A 16,482-nucleotide genomic window follows, 5' to 3' on the forward strand; every position below is an offset into this window, starting at 1 on the left:
AGAGTCCATCAAACAGGGATCCCTTTGCAAACTATGAAATATTTTTATTGAAGACATTTTCCAGACCAAGCCCTGTATTGAGTACATGATGCAGCAATTAGCTGGCTTGTTGCTTTCCTAGGCTGATTACTAATTATTAGTATTGTTTGTACCCAGAATTTCTCCAAATGTATTTGAAGGTGTTGGTTGCCTTTCTTCAGCTGAAAGCACAATATTTAGCACATGGTTTTCAGGGGAACCTTGAGGTGAGGTTACTCCGAACTAACACTAAGAAAACATATTTACAAGGAAAGCCTGCCCTCCAGAAATCAGCTCCCAGAACTGCTCCTGTCACCCTCAGAAGAGGAGAGCTCCAGGCAGAGCTTTGGGACATGGCTGTGCCCAGCACGCTGAACATCACCAGAGAGAAGGGGCAAGGAGGAGGGGACACTCCCAGGCTGAATTTAGAGGGTGACAACAGCTTCTAATCTTGCTCTACCATTTTCAGTTGTCACTGAGTGCTGCTGCTGGGAATTGAGAACCATTTCCACAGGGAAACTGCAGGGACGTTTTTGGGTGGATGATGTGTGGAGTAAGGAGTGAGTACTGAATGAGGTGCAGCTGACACAGTGATTGCTGGTAAAGAGTGGGAGCCACCTCAGCTATTCCATGACTTGTGTGTAAAGACATCTGTCAGAGAAATGATGCAGACTTTCCAACCTTCCAGTGGAGCCTGTGGGTAAACTGGGTACTGGCTTGCATCTGATCAACTCCATCTCCAAACGTGCAACAGGAGAATTATCTCAGTGTGTTTCATCACCTGGGCAGCCCAGAGGAGATGTGTGGTGGTAGAGCTGCAGGATTTTGGGGGAAATTAATAGTCAGTGTTGTGCAGTTCAGATTTGGGAGGTTATTTAATGGTACAGCAGTGCAGGGTTAACTGAGGCCTCATTTTTTCTGTTCTGGGAGATGCTTGAGAGTTTTGCTGACTGCATCTTGCTGAGGAGTTCAGGCTACATCAACCCCCACAAATTTTCTTGCAGTAAGTACAGTTGAAAGGTGTCCAGTCTTGGTTTGCCAGAGTTCAGCAAAATCACATTCCGTGGTATTTAATACTGTTTTAAACAAGGTGTCTGAACAGCAGCACACAAACCACTTGGGTGACTCAAATCAACAGCTTGTTGAGAGTCAACAGCAAGATAAGTTGCAACCACTCCTTGATTAAAGGAGGGAAAATATGATAGCCCTCATGATTCATATTATAGAGGGCAGCTTTTGGGCCAAGTGTGCAAGGAGAAGAAATATTGATGTTGCCTCACTGGCATTGGTGTAGTGTTAATAGGGTGTCGGCATTCAGTTTATGCTAAATATTTTATATATGTCTGATGACAAATGACAGTGGGAACAGACAGAGGAGGAGACAAGTGGAAAGCTAAGGAGGGTAAGAATCCATCGTTCCCAGGCTGCAGCTGATGCCAGACATTCAAAAGTTGCTTTCAATAGATCAAGCAAGGAAGAGTCAAAGCTGATGTTGGTTATTTAAAATTTTATTTGCCTCTAATTTATTCTCATAAAAACACTCTAATCTATTTGGTTTAGTATTCAGACAGTACAGACTTCTTATATTATCACGAGTGATATTAGAGAAGCAGTACAAACCAAGCTACCTTAGCATGTAACCAAGCACAGGTGGAACTTAACCCACCCACACTTGTAAAAACTAATTAACCTGCTTTCTTAGGCTTTCTAGTTAAAATGTAATACTCAGTTAATGGCTATAGTCACCAAACCATATAAATAAAATCTAACATGGTAAAACAGGAAGACCTGAATGTGCAAGAGTCAAAGTAAAAATACGTAAGTAGACATTTTGCTAATTAGAGCAATCACCAGTTAACTGCATCTACGTTGTAACTGTCTCTTATAGGTGTGAGGTTTTCCTCTTCATTTCCAGTTAAAGTTCATCACTTTCATACAGTCCAGACTGCTCAGCCAAACGCTGAAACTCCCCTTCTGGTGAGAAAGCTTGTTTCACATCCAGTCCTCTTCCATTAAGTGCCAAATACTTGCTGAAAGTTGGTCGAACCCGTAACTGCTTTGGGGCTGGAAGTGGCTTATTTGCATGTGCTGGAAGGGAGAGAAAAGCCCTTTTCAGTGCCTTCCCAGAGTGCAGAGAGACCCATGATAAAGCAACCCCATTGCTTTTTATCTGCAATATAAACCAGCAAGCCCTTGGGAAGAATTTAGCAGACAAACCCATATCTCAGGCACCAGAGATTTATATTCACCCTCTTGCTTGGTGTCAGGGAAATGATAGTCTTTAAAAGTGCAAAAGGACATTCTATAGTGTCCTGCACTAAACAAAAGAGCTTTTCCCAGGTTAGTTACTTTTTGTCTAGGAAATAAATCCTCCCAGCAGTCTGAACTTCATGAGATTAATCTTGAGGACCAGTTCTGATTATAAGATGCACTTTCTGTGGCACTGGGACCTGGAACTTACTTGCAACCTCTAGCCTGGCATGGCACGTGGCCACCCCTGCCCCGTTGACAGCAGACACAGTGTACCAGCCAGCATCCTTCTTGTTTGCATTATGGATCAGGAGGCAAATCCTTCCAGTATTGTCATGGAGCAAGCTGAAAAATGAAGATGTTAATGCCTAAGTGCTTTGAGGGGGAAGGAGAGAAAGCAGAGTCAGTTCACATGCTGAGGAGCTGAGAAAGCCCCAGAACAATTCTTGCAGGGCACTGCACACTGCTCAGACATGAACATTTGTGGTAGTGCCACCAGTGATTCACAGCTTGGCACCACACAGGTGGATCAATGTGTAACCCCACACTGCACATTTCAGTCCCAAAGCTGTGCTTCTCCATAGGCATGGAGAATCATGGGCATCTACTCCTGCTGGTGCTCAGAGGGGCACCTGGGCACAGCTCTCTCCCTCTGTGCCCTCAAAACAAGGCTCTCAGCACCGTGCCTGGCCAGCACACGGGCCTGTGCCTCGTGTCACATATGAGGGGCAGATCCAGCTTTCCAGCCTGCTGCTTTTAGAGACCAGCCCATTTACATTTGATTTGGCAAATACTGGCTGTTGTTTTCTAACACACCAATGGCCAACTCATCAGTAGGATACCTTATTCGGTCTGTATTATATTGTACCATTTCGTTGTTTCTTTTCCAGTAAATCCGAGGTGTTGGGATGGCAGAGATCTGGCATTCCAGTCTGGCCGTATCTCCTTCAAAAACCTTTTTGCTTTGTGGCTTGAAAATGAAAGTTGGGGGCATGTGATGTTCTTTTGCTAAATTAAAGAGGAGAGATAAGGAGGAGTTACTGTAAGTGTGGAATGTTGATGTCATGCTTGTTTTTTAAGACTTCAGGATGCTAAATTCAGGAGGACATGTGTTCCTCATTGCATCTCTTAAGCCTGCAGGCAGTTCCCATGAGCATAAGGGTGTAGTAAACACAGTCCATTTTAGAAGAAGAGTAAATTAACATATGTTATCAATCCTGGAAAATTAAGAACATCAATTAAATTAAATCCTGGACATTTCATTATATCTAAATATCCTGATAGAAGTGGCTTGAAGAAATACGGCATCCTAGATGTAGTTACTAAAATAGTCTTGGAACAGGTAAGTTGATTTTTATTGTTTGAGCCTGAATATGTGGAGTGCTATGTGGGAACTGACAGTGGTCAAATAGGAGATTTTTAGGCTTCAGGCACTAGCTTGAGCCTGTGGGAAAGTCAAGAACACAACTTTCTCATTCTGGCCTGGGAACTCATAAGGAGGAATCCAAACAGTCCTTAGAGAAGGAAAACAACCTTTGCAGGTGTTGTTTGTTCCTTGTTGTTTACTTGCAAGAAACAGTCAAGGAGTGTTGTTCCTGGCTGTCCAATGATGGTGATGTGTTAGTTTGATGACCAATGAGAGTTTTATCTTTTCAGACCTTCTCAGAACTGTCTATAAAAGAAGATCTGGAAAAATAAAAAGTGCTCTCCTTTTGCAACTAAAGCTAGAGAGTCTGTGTTGTCACTTTCGCCGTTCCTAATACAGTGTGACAGTGCTACCTCTGCTTCTTGTTAGTTTGATTTCCCAAACACAGGGAGGAAAGCAGTAGAATGCTGAGACTTTCCCTGTGTAGCCAGGGAATTATCAGGGCTCTCAGTCTTACCAATTACTTCCACTTTTACTGTGAAAGATGCTTCTCCTGCGCGGTTGACAGCCACACATTCGTATGTGCCTGCATCAGCTGATTTGACTGCTTCAAAAATAAACGAGTGGAACCCCTTTTCTGACACTATCATTTTATGAAACTGATCCTGATGAACCATCCTTCCATTCTGGTACCACATCACATCTGGAGTCGGGAGCCCACTAACCTGTGAGGGAGAGGAGAGGAGTGAAAAGTTAAACACCTTCAAGATAACAAAATCCCTCCAATACTACAGGGAGTTTGGTGCTGGTAGGTGATCAAACCCTGTTTCTACTGCGAAACTGGATAATGTTTCCAACATCACATTTATATTCAAAATGTGACATTGCACAGAAAGGCTCATGCAGTGCTGTGGAAAGATGAGCTTTAGCTACAAGACAGTAGATGTTGTTCCTGCAACCCCCCTGTTGTTCCCTTCTTGTAGGTGGCTTTGATCAGCCCAAGATGCTCACTGTGGGTTCAGCCTTTTGCTCCCACAGCTCTCACTGCAGCAGTGCTGACACCCATAACTGATAATGGCTGTAAATAAGCTGTTCTGCAGACAGCTTCTCCACAGCATGCAGAAGTTTAGGCAACTATGAGGAAGATGGCTAAAGGCCACGTGTAAGTCTGGCCAGAGTTTACTGTAGCAAAGAGATTGGCAGTCATTAGAAAAACCCAAACCTATGAGGGAGAGAAGAGTCTTTTCTTACCCCAGGGCTCATACAGGTGCCATAAAATTTAAGGCCATTCTTGAGTTTTGTTTCTCTTTAAGGCATTTCCCTGCTTGTCTGCTCCAGCAAAGGCACATTTACCTCAGGGATGACTCATTAAAGGGAGGTGAGTCCTACACAGACCTTGCTGGACGTGTGTCCACTGATGTAGTGGAGTCCCTGTGCAAAGCACAAGGTTCCCTGCCAAAATATCTTTTTTCAGCAGGGCATTAATATTCATTCTTCGCAAGGAGGTCTAGAGACATTCTGCAGTGATCTATATTTATCACTATTCATCTTTAATCACAATTTTATGCAGCTAATTCCACTTATATTTTCCAGGGGAAATTGCTGAAATATTTAGCCATCTCCTGTTTCTTGGTTTCCATAGCCTGGAGAGACCCTGAACCATCTGCCTTTAGTGCTCTGGCTTATTAAAGTGCAAAGGTACTTCAGAGGCCTCTCTCCATGCCCCACACCCCAGGAGGGAATGAAATGGGAAGGGAGAGGGTGGCAATGGAATTGGAAGGGAGAGGTTGGCATTACTTTGAAGTCGAGCCTGCAGAACCGCCCCTCCTCAATCACTACATCTTCAGGCACTTGTGTAAAACGCGGCTGAAAAAACTTTTCCTGGATTGAGTCATGTCCACGATCATCGGCTCTTGAGGATGGTCTGCTCCTAGAAATGGGACAGGAACAGTTAGCTGTGTAAAGCTACTGTAGCACAAGTGACATCAAAACTCTGATTGCAGCTGGAGTTCCTTAACACGTTTAGGAATCCAGGACTACAGCTCTGGTTGGTTTTTCAGCTGTAAATCATAACTTTTGATCAGCCACTTCTCTTGCTCAAGTTGTTAAATTCAACACAAAAGCATAACCTTCATTATGGCCTAATATCTAAAAGAATTGATGAGAAATTTGGCTGTGTTTCATTTTCATAATTTATATTCATTTAAATATTTATATTTCTTTGACTAGAAATTGATCTTATGGAATACAAAGAATATTTTCCCAATGTGCATGGAACTTTTAAACCTCTAATTTATAATTATAATAAAATTATAATAATATAATTTATAATTATAATTATAATGGCTTATAATCCACTGGATTAGGATCACAGGCATCATCACCCATCCACACATGGTAGCATTTCAGTCAAAAGGGAGTGAATTTAATAATTACTAATTTATCAAAATTGATAAGTAGTGAGATGAAACCAACATTGTCTAGAAATGTTTGAAATAAGATCTTGAAGAACAGCATAGCACAAGTTTTTGCTTTACCTTACATGTGTTGTAGGAACCTGCAGCCTGATGTTTTCTGCATTCTGGTGCTTAGGAAGAGAAATAGGAGAGGTGAGTTCATTTAGAAAGATTTATCTGTAGACTGAATGAGAAGCCATTTTAAGTTCATATCCTGACTGCTGCTTAAAAACAAAATTATTCTACTTCAGGAGTCATTGGGACAGGAGGTAGAGGAACTTGTATGAGGACCTGACACACTCTGTGTTCACCATAGGTTTTGCCATAGCAAAACTTCTCACTGCTGCCCAGGTGATGGGTGCAGCAGCTTTGTCTGGCACACAAAGTTTTCAGCCAGCCCATAACCTTTGTTAGAGAGGAGCAGGACTCCTGGCAATATCTAAACTGGGAGCTGAGTACAGAGTGTCCTTCTCCACAGCAGGAATAGAAGTGGAATTGCTGGCAAGAGCCTTGTATTGTGCCCACTTAAATATGGTACCAACAGCGATGGACACATGCTGAGCTGGAAAATACTTTTCTTTCTAGATCACAGCACCAGCTCAGCTCGCTGACAACTCTGCAATCACATGACTAAATCTGCTAAAGTACCCAGGATTGATTCCTGTTAGGAGCTTGGATGTTTGGAAAATGCGACTGAGTTTGGTGCCAGCGTCTTGTTTTAGCAGTGGAGTCAGAGAGAGCAAACGCTGCCTGGAAATTTCTGGAGTATTTGCATTGAGCCATTCGAATGTTTGGTTCTGTGCTCTGCAGCCCAGACCTGTAGAACTTTTAAGCCTGGGTTTAAACTTCAAGCACACCGGTAGTTTTAAGTTCAGGGGAAATATTGCATGAATGAGCGTTTTGCTGGGCTGAGTTCAACATGAACTCCAAAGGCAATTGCCTGTATCTGCTCATTTACACAAATTCTGTACAATTATTACTTGTTCTGTGAATTGATGCTGTAGTGATGAAGTTTCTGATTATTCTAATGACCTGTTACATGCACTGAGTTAAGTTTCTGAGGAATCGGGAGGCTGAATGAACCAGTGACTACAATATTTCAAAGTAAGACTGAACAATGGGAGTAAGATGTCCCAAACATAAGTCAATCTCTGCTTCCAGTGTTCTTTTTTTAAAGCAGCATTTCACACATGCTGAAAAGTTGTCAGTCATCCTGTTTTGACTGAATATTTCCTTGTTCTGCGCAAAATATGAGGCTTCCCTTGCTCTCTGACATTCATAATTTTCCCTTCTTTCCTACTCTTACCAGATGATTGTTGAGGAGAAATAGCTCAAACTGTGTATTCCTCCTTTGCTGTCATCTTAAGTGTCTGTTCTATGCAGGAGTTTTGCTGAGGGCATTTTCCTTCCTGCACAGCTGCCCAGTGCCACAGCATGGACATTTCCACTAACTTTGAGCACAGAAGTGCCAAAGGGAGCTTCTAACTGGTCTGAATAACCAACCAATGAATCAAGTCTTCAACTAAAACACTTTGGAAAATGCCAGTAGTGATAGATTCTTGTATATCAGCATGTGGACTGCTGAAATAACTGCTTTGCATTTCTTAATGATTTCAGCCCCCTGGAAGGGCTTCAACCCAACCAATCTCAGCCCAAGGCTCTTGAAGCCAATGTCACTTATTCCAAACAGTGACAGGTGTAAATCTTGCTGGACTGGCCAAGCCTGCACTCATGCTGTTGGGAGTGGGTACCTGGCTCCCTCATGGTGCTGCTCCCTGCCTGTCACAGGCACTGGGTACTGTGGTGTGCAGCAGCTGTTGTAATTCCTCCTGGAGAGGTCATTCCTACAGATCAGCCACAGTAAGGGAATGGTGCCTCAGTTTTCCCCCTCTGCCATCACACGGTGAAAACACCAAACCCCTGCCACGGAGAGCTCTGCCTTTGAGAGCCATCCCCTCACCTGCACTGGTACCAAATAAACCCCATCTCTGCCCCGTTCAGGTACAAGCAGGCCACAGCACAAACACAGGAAATCCTTGCTCTAGAGACATGTCCCCAGTTACCTGTGCATTCTGCATGTTGTCTTCACCCTGCGTGTCCAGCACAGAGGCAGCATTTACTGGTCCGAGCAGCCTGCGAGCCATTCTTTCTTCATAAGTCAATCGCTGAAAGCAGAGTGGAGAGGAATTCCAGTCAGAAGTCCATTTATTATTTTACATCAGCTTGTTAAGAGCACATTAATATGCCACAAATTCAGGATGTTGTCAATGGAAGCAAGAGCTGACCAGAAACCCCACGTCTGGCCCAGAGGGTTTGCAGTCTGTGATGCCAACTGAAGTCAGCCTCAATATATACAGCACTGAAATGCATAAAAGATTAAACTGCCTGTTCATCAAAGCCTCCCTAATGCCATCTGTGGCCTTCCACTCCTCCTCTTTCTCTGCTGGGATTATTTATGGGTAGCTGATGGCATCATCCTCAGAAGCCAGAGTAAGTCCCAGGGTACCTTTCTGTTAGGGCTGGGGAAACTTCCCAGGTCATTCAGCTGTGGAGCTGGAAGCATGATGGATGCTCCCAAAAAAGCAAGAGCCACACCAGAAGCAGGAACAGCCAAAGGGGAGCACCACTGCCCCTGAAAGCGCTGGGGAGGTTTATGCAGCACATCTGCAGGGTGAAATGCTGTGAGCTGTCTGGGGAGGAGGCAAGGACACATTTCGGACATGACATAGTTTCAGCAATCTGGATCTGTGTGCCCTGTGTGACACACAGGGATAAAAATGGGAAGAGCTAAATTCAAGCTCAGTCAGTTGGGTTACATTAGAAAAGTATGTTAGTGCCCTGAGCACCAGAACACCTGACACTTCACTGCCCACAAAGTTTAACTCAAGTTTGGATTTTGTGACACGAGGACAAGCTCTGACTGAATTTCTACTCTGAGCAGAGACACATGTGTTTACTGCTGGGTGCAGAAAGGTTTGGGAGCCTTGTGGGACTTTTCTTTAGAAGACAGCACAAGACCTTTAGCAAAACCTGAAAGAGCTGAATATCCCTGAGGTCCTTACGTGTGTATCAAGTGTGGCTGAGATTGGCCAGTTGGCTCAGACGCTGTTGGAGGACAAGGGGAGGAGGACACAGTGGTGATTGCATAAGCCTTATTTTTAGCCTGGCTTCCTATGGGAAGAAAAGCTGACTTGCTGTGACAAGCTTTCCTACAACACATAGGACATTCTTGTTTAGGGGCATATTCACTCTGATTTGACCTATTTGTTTGCCCATTCAGTATTTAAAATTACATATGTGACACAAACCTGTTCTCACTGATGATCATGAAAATACTTCTTTCTACTTCAGGGGAAAGAAGATGGAAACTTTAAACTCTGGGCTTTTACCAGTCTGCCTCCAATCAGCAGAAAGGTTTCCACATTAGAAACCTGCCTCCTTTAGCTTGCTGCAGTGGGCTTCCCTACTGGTAGCAAATTTTTCTCCCAGATTTTGATTTCTTGGTGAAGGGAATTCCATTGTGACCCTCTGCAGAATAAATAAGTAAGTACTAAGACTAAGAAGTCTTCTTATAGGAGACAGGCTTTATGAAAAAGCTCATGTACTATCTTTCATTTATTGTTGTTCATATAAAAAAAATATTTACCCCATTTGCTGGTGATCCCTAGAATGAACTTTCAAATATTCCAATTTTTCCTCAGGCTCTAATGATTTTGAGATGTTTATTAACCCCAGTATTGAAAACCAGGTTGTAGTCATGTCTAGAGAACTGAGGCATCTCCCTTGGATTTTTAATTTTCTGAGGATGTGATGTTCCACAGGATCCCCAGAAGAGAGTTCAAATTTGTGCCACAGCTCTAAAGATATTCCTTTTGGTTTCACACTGAAAGAATATTCTGGTCATAAATGGCTTTTGCTGCCATGGGATCTGTTGAGGTTCTGAGTAAAGGTCTTTGGGCAGTGCTGCTCCTGCATTTCCTTCTGCTTTTAGCTCTGTTTGGAGCTCCAGCCTCTGGGGTAGTAGGAGCAGTCTCTGCACCCCTGCTTGCATTACTGAGAGTTCTTTAATCCCTTACCTGGTTGCCATTCTGGAGAAGGGTGTCTTTGCATCGGAGTTTCTTTTCCAAGTCCTGAATGAGGGCCTCTTTTGTTCCTCGAATTTCTTGGTCTGATGTCTTTGGCGTAGAGTTGATGCTGGCTTGTTTGTTATACATGGGCTGTGAGTAACTACTCATGCAGGAAGAGAAAACAAAGTTATTCCCACAGGCCTGCTGGATTGTTTACTGCAGCTTCACAGAATGCATACGAAAATGTGAGCCTGTCTCCTAAAAACAGCAGTTCAAATGAACCCACAAAGCATCTGGGAGGTGAACAGGCCAAGTTGAATAATTTATCAAAACCTTAAGGGGAAGAAGCATCATGGTGCAGCCAAGTCACTGAGTGTTCTCCCACAACACTTGTTCAGCATCCCTACATCCTGCAGAGGCCCCTCACAGCCTGACCCTGCAATCCATACAGGATACAACCAGCTCCTGGAGCTGGGTACTATATTTGATTCTGAAAGATGCTAGGTAAAGAGATGCATCAGAACAGGTTCAAAGGTCTGCTGGAGGTCACAGCACTCTGTGCTGACAGGCTCTAACCTGGTTTGTGACTTGCAGTGGGGCCTCCTATGCTGTGCTTGTGTTCAGAAATTATTTCTATTCCAAATCCTCTTCCTCCTGTTACTGGGGAATTTGTTCTGCTGACAAGACTAGAGTAGGAGGGTTATAATTCCAGAATACTTCCAGCCCAGCTTGGCCTTAATGCAAGTTATAACTTTAAAACTTTAGTTTTAAACTAACAGATTAATACATCTCATGTCCCTGTTTGCCCACTAGTAGTGCGATTGGGAAAATAATTCCTCAACTCACCGCATGATGCAGGTAAGAGCAGCTTATATGAAAAGCATAGTGAAGCACCCAAGCCCTTTGCAATGGAAACAACCCCACACTACAAACACAAACCCCAGCAGTCACTCCAGCTCCCCACACTCCTGCAGGACTTCAGGAAACACTCCCCAGTTAACCCACCCCATATTACCTTTCCTCTTCCCTCAGTGCTGTGATTCAGAAAACAGAAGTATTCTGATTTCCTGAATGCAAACTGACACTTAAACCTGGTTTTATATCCAAGTCAGCAGGACCCCCTGCCCCTATCAACTTTCCAATATCTCACTTTGTGCATATTCTACCCTGACTTTCCCCAGGACCTCCAGCTGATATTGGCAGGAGCACAAGTTGGTGAGAAGGCAAGGCCTAACTCCCTTTGAGATCTCACTGACCTTGGAAGATATTTGGATTGCAGCCCAAAGGCAAAATGATATAATACATATTCAGGAAAGAATTTAGTCTTTGGTCTGAAGGGGTAAAATTTTCAAGGGGCTGCCTTTCTTTTACATGTATGATTAGTTAAAGGGGTATTGTAGGTGAGTTTAGTTCCACATCATTATGTGGAACCTGACAATATGGCTGAGACTTGCTAGGACTCTCTAAGTTGTTTATGTGTGGGGAATATTACTGCCTTCCCCCTGTCTCCTTGTTCATTAGCCATGTTTTTGGAAAGAAATTAATTTGACTGGGTGCCTGTCTTCTGTTCTAAATAACCTTAAGAGATTTCTGTCAAATGAAATGAAACAATTCAAACCAGCTCTAGAAAAATCACACAGCAGCCTGTGACATGCCTGCTGTACAGTTTAATTCCCACACAAGGGCAAGCACTCAGCCTCCTAACCCCAACTCATGCCAAGTTCTGCCTTGAACACCAGCAGTCCGTGGGAGCTGTGCCACTGGCTTCAGCCAGCCTGGTGCCTTCCCAGGGCACTGGGTTTGGGATGGTCAGTGCTGGGGACAGGCCAGGCCACAGGGAAGCAGGGCAGGTTAGAAGCCAGTGGATACTTACTGAGGTTCCATGGGAGAAGGAGCTGGGCTGTTATAGTCAGGCTGCGAGGGGAGCACTGAGCACAGGAAGGCTGCAGGGGATTGGTTAGGCATGGGTAGAAGCCTCTGCCCAGATGATGAGCTAGCAGGAGACTGTGCAGATGCAGGTGTGATGGGATATGTGGATTCCTTAGGGGCACTACAGGAAGGAGAGGAGAGCGTGATTGAAGAGCTCAGCGATGACGAGGAGGAGAATTTCTGCCCGCTGGGGTTACGAGGCTGTATGAGGATGGAGGACTGTTTGATTTCTCTGCTTGACTCTGTAGAGGCTGCAGGTCCTGGAGGCTGCTGTTGCCCTTGACACACACTCTTAGACTGGATAAAGTGTTTTGGACGTTCGTAGTTAAACATGGTTGGTTGGCACATAGATAAAACAGATGGGAGAGTAGGGACACTCATAGGAGAGGTTTCACGGCTGTCCTGGGTTTTTGTTGGTGATAATTGGCTTTGGATAGGTGGCTGGTAAAAGCTAGGTGGTAGGCCACAAAAGTTTTCTTGGCTGGGCTCCTGGATAGAATGGAACCCTTGCCTTGCAGAATAGAGGCTTTCTTGGAGTGGATTTTCCCTTAAGGAAGACAATACAGATAAAATAAATTGTACGTCACAAGCTGAATCACAAAAATACTGTGTTCTGAGCAGTCATTAACAATCTAAATACTATGAAGTTAAAGTTCAACTAAATTAAAGCCTGAACTTAAAGTTATGTGGGATTTGTTAGAACTGTCCCAGGACTGTATGAACATTTTGGGTTATGATAACAAGCTATGCAGTCTGGCTCAAGTGCAACAACCACCATGCTTGCCTTATATGCCAGAGCTCAGTAAATTCTAAAGGAAATAGCAATTGTTTAACCACCTGCCTAAGTCTACAGATAAACACAGATACTACTGCTAAGCCAGGTAATTTCCCGTGTATCATCTTAACTAAAGATCCCTGGATCCTGCTGTTTTGTGCCCTGTCAAAATGCTAAATGTACTATTCCCCAGAACCAGCTATCTCTGCCAAGAAATTTCTCATACTGTAGGAAAGCACAAAAGTTTAACTTTCTTTTAAGTCTAAAACTAAACTTTTGAAACCAAATCTCCTGAATTCTTCTCTAATGGGTTTTGAATTCAGAGCTTCTAATATCCAGCTGAGATTTTGGATTAGAATGCCAAGGACTGTGTGTCTCTGTTTGAGGTGATTTCCTGAGATATGTTATTAAGGCTGCTAATTGCCAGAATGACATGAGCTGCAAGATGGGGTAGGGCAAGCTAAGCTGCTCAGAGTCCTGCATTTATTTTGCAGGTGTTTGATATCAAAACCTGGGAAAGTTTCATAGAGCAAGCTTTTTAAAATGGACAAACTGCTTCAGCTCCAGGATAAATAAATAATCCCCCTAAATAAACATTAAGCCACTAATAAAAAAAAAATTTAAAAAAATTTAAAAAAAAAAAGAGAGAATATAAATCCTCACAGTTACATGTGCTGGAAAAAATTGTAATCTTGCCCCACTGAGATCAGCTGTTTCACTGCTATATATACCCGGAATATTGTATTCCTCTCGTTGGAGAGCCTGGAGAAGGGCTCCAAGAGGTCATAAATTCCCATGGGGGGAAATAACTGGAGAAGTTGCTCTGATATTAAAGACTCAAGGCTTTAATTTCTTAAAGGTAATCATCAATATTAGTTGTGAATTAGCTGTAAGTAAACAGAAGCCTAATAGTAAAAATTCCCTAGCTTTTCCCTTGTCATACTCTTGGAATTTGAAGCTGGCTCAAATTCTTGGACCACGTTCACACTAAGTCCTCATTCACTGGTGCAGAAAACTCATTAAGTCTTGCATTCATCCCATTTTTATATCACTACCTGTGCACGGATTTGTACACTCACTGTTCCACAGGCTGTGGACAGCCACCAGCGTTTACTTTGTTTTCTAGAACACTGCACTTAACCAAGCTCTGATGCGCAGCGTCACTTCTCACAGCAAGGGATAAGCCATGTCCTCCTCAAATCATTCCACCTTGATTTGGGAGGGAAAAAAATAAATCCGAAGAGACATTTCACCTTACAAGATGAAAACAGTAGGTAATAACAGAGACAGTTTGCCTGTTTAAAAACAAACCCACGTTTTTGGCTCTGCTGCCTCCCACGTTCCCTCTGACACACCCTCCAGGTACGGTGTCACCTCAGCATTCCCTGCTGGCTGCAGCCCCTCACGCCACCTCCCTATCCAGCTTCCAAGTGAAAAGTGGAAAAACCCCGAACAAGCACCTTACCTACAGCCTAGGAGTTGTCACCTGGGCCGCGGCCGGTATTTTGGGAAGGCGATTCACCGGCCCGGGCTGTCATAGCCGCCCTCTGCGCGGCGGTACGAGGCCGGAGGCTTTAATGTGCTGCCAGCGGTGACACGGCGGGCCCGGCCTGGCCCCGGCGCCCGCGCTGTCACAATAAGAGTCTCGGCAGCGCGGCCTGCCCGGACCCTGCGTGAGGGCCGGCACTTGGGCAGCTGCCCGCGGCCAGCGCTGGGGCCGCCCGGCTCTCGGAGCTGCTGCTCCCGCGGGTGCTGCTGCTTTGGAGCGGCCAGCCCGGCTCTGTCCCCGGCTCTGCCCCGGCTCTGCCCCGGCTCTGTCCCGGCTCTGTCCCCGGCTCTGTCCCCGGCTCTGTCCCGGCTCTGCCCCGGCTCTGTCCCCGGCTCTGTCCCCGGCTCTGTCCCCGGCTCTGTCCCCGGCTCTGCCCCGGCTCTGCCCCGGCTCTGTCCCGGCTCTGCCCCGGCTCTGTCCCGGCTCTGTCCCCGGCTCTGTCCCGGCTCTGTCCCGGCTCTGCCCCGGCTCTGCCCCGGCTCTGTCCCGGCTCTGCCCCGGGCCGCTGGGGTGGCGGTGGGCACAGCCCTGGCCCCGGCTCAGCGCTGCCGCTCCCGGGAGCGTCCCCGGCACAGCAGAAGGGGGGAGAACTGAAGAAGTCTCCAGCTTTTGAAAACGCAGGTGTTGTGCCCACAGCACCGTCAGCGAGCAGCGAGCAAGGACCGCTACAAAATGCTTGAACGTCCCTAAACCTCATTTTTCTTATCCCAAGGAAATTCTCACGCCGAGAAGCTGTCACTGACCCATCCCTGGTGTTCAAGGCCACGTTGGATGGGGCCCTGAGCAACCTGGTCTAGTGAAAGGTGTTCCTGCCTATGGCAGAAAAAAGCTCATCTCTTTTTCTTTCCAGCCCAAACCATTCCGTGGTTCTAAATTCCTAGTTTAATTCATTTACTCATTGCTCGTAGCTAATTTCCTCTGTAGTGCTAAAACTCTGGTACCGATTTTAAGGCTGTGCGCTTAAAAGCAACAGATACTCGAGAGCCAGGTTTAAAGGTGATTTAAATCCCTCCAGCCGCAGACCCGAGCGAGCCTTTCCCTCCGTGCCCAGGGCCACCTTCCCCGGCCCCGGGGCGACCCACAGCCCGCTCCCGCACGGAGCTCGGCCAGGAGCAGCGGCACTGCTCAGGGATGTGTCCGAAACTGATGTGAGTCATAAACTGAGCAACAAAACGAGCCTTCTGCAAAGTAGATGATAAAAATACGGTAAATATTAACGTTTTGCTGTTTGTGTTTGTCATTACAGCTATTTACATGGATGGAAAAAAATGCAGCTGTGGTGTTTTCACGAGAGCAGCAGCAGAACCTGCTGGCAGGATAGGTGATTCGTATCCCTTTAATCACCAGCTTCAATGCCTAATTACATCTTAAATGAACATTATAGTGTTTTAAATATCTTAATTATACTTTGGCAACCCTCGCCTATTGTTTAAAAGCACCCCAAGCCTGGAAGTACCGCAGCTGGGCTGTGTGTGGGCTCCCAGCTGCTCCCATCTCCCTTCTCTGTGCCTTCTCTGTCAGCACAGCATCTTCAAGAGGTTAATCCACCTCCAGTGTTTGTATTTAAGCATCGCCCCATCGCTTGAGAACTAAAACTGCAGAGCAGGTGTTAATTGAGTGCTAATTTATATAAATTCCTCGCATGAAAGTGATTAAGGGAGGGAGTGCGTCCCTGGTTGTTGGAGAGATTATTTGCTTTTTACGTTAAAAAAAAAAGAAAACAAAAAGTAAAGTAATTAAAAAGAAGTGGTTTGTACAGAAAGAGGCAAGCACTTGAAAAAAAAAAAAAAAGTACCTAGATCATATCATTGCCCTGCAGGAAGCTGTGAGCACGGTAAAGGTCGGGCTCCAGCTCAGACAGGCTCCCTGGCTTCCCACCAAGCTCAGCTTTGCGCTAAAGTTGTCTGCAAGGCATCAATTTAAGGACAGTTTTATACACTTAAAAGACTGGGCACAACCGGAACAGCTTGTGTGAAAGAGAAGGAACAGAAAAATGTGACATCCAAAAGGTAGGAAAAAAGGTGAAAGAACTGGAAGCTGAACTGATGAAGGCAGAGGAATAAATCTCATCT

At 45.0% G+C, this 16,482-nt stretch overlaps 1 protein-coding gene across 1 annotated transcript in view; it reads right to left on the reverse strand.

Moving 5' to 3' along the window:
* Positions 1-1,510: 1,510 nt before the first annotated feature.
* The window catches only part of MYOT (myotilin), a 57,719-nt gene continuing 42,747 nt past the window's right edge, over positions 1,511-16,482 (reverse strand). Inside the window, exons 9-18 of the mRNA XM_086852144.1 lie at positions 14,384-14,915; positions 12,031-12,633; positions 10,167-10,317; positions 8,154-8,255; positions 6,172-6,221; positions 5,432-5,564; positions 4,152-4,359; positions 3,111-3,276; positions 2,480-2,613; positions 1,511-2,106 (exon numbers count right to left, since the gene is read on the reverse strand). Of these exons, the coding sequence (XP_086708270.1) occupies positions 1,934-2,106; positions 2,480-2,613; positions 3,111-3,276; positions 4,152-4,359; positions 5,432-5,564; positions 6,172-6,221; positions 8,154-8,255; positions 10,167-10,317; positions 12,031-12,633; positions 14,384-14,915 (2,252 nt within the window). The 3' untranslated portion in view covers positions 1,511-1,933. The remainder of the gene's footprint in view (positions 2,107-2,479; positions 2,614-3,110; positions 3,277-4,151; positions 4,360-5,431; positions 5,565-6,171; positions 6,222-8,153; positions 8,256-10,166; positions 10,318-12,030; positions 12,634-14,383; positions 14,916-16,482) is intronic.

The sequence above is a fragment of the Cyanistes caeruleus genome, chromosome 15, assembly GCF_971803275.1.
Source record: "Cyanistes caeruleus chromosome 15, bCyaCae1.hap1.1, whole genome shotgun sequence".
In the NCBI taxonomy this organism is placed as follows: domain Eukaryota; kingdom Metazoa; phylum Chordata; class Aves; order Passeriformes; family Paridae; genus Cyanistes; species Cyanistes caeruleus.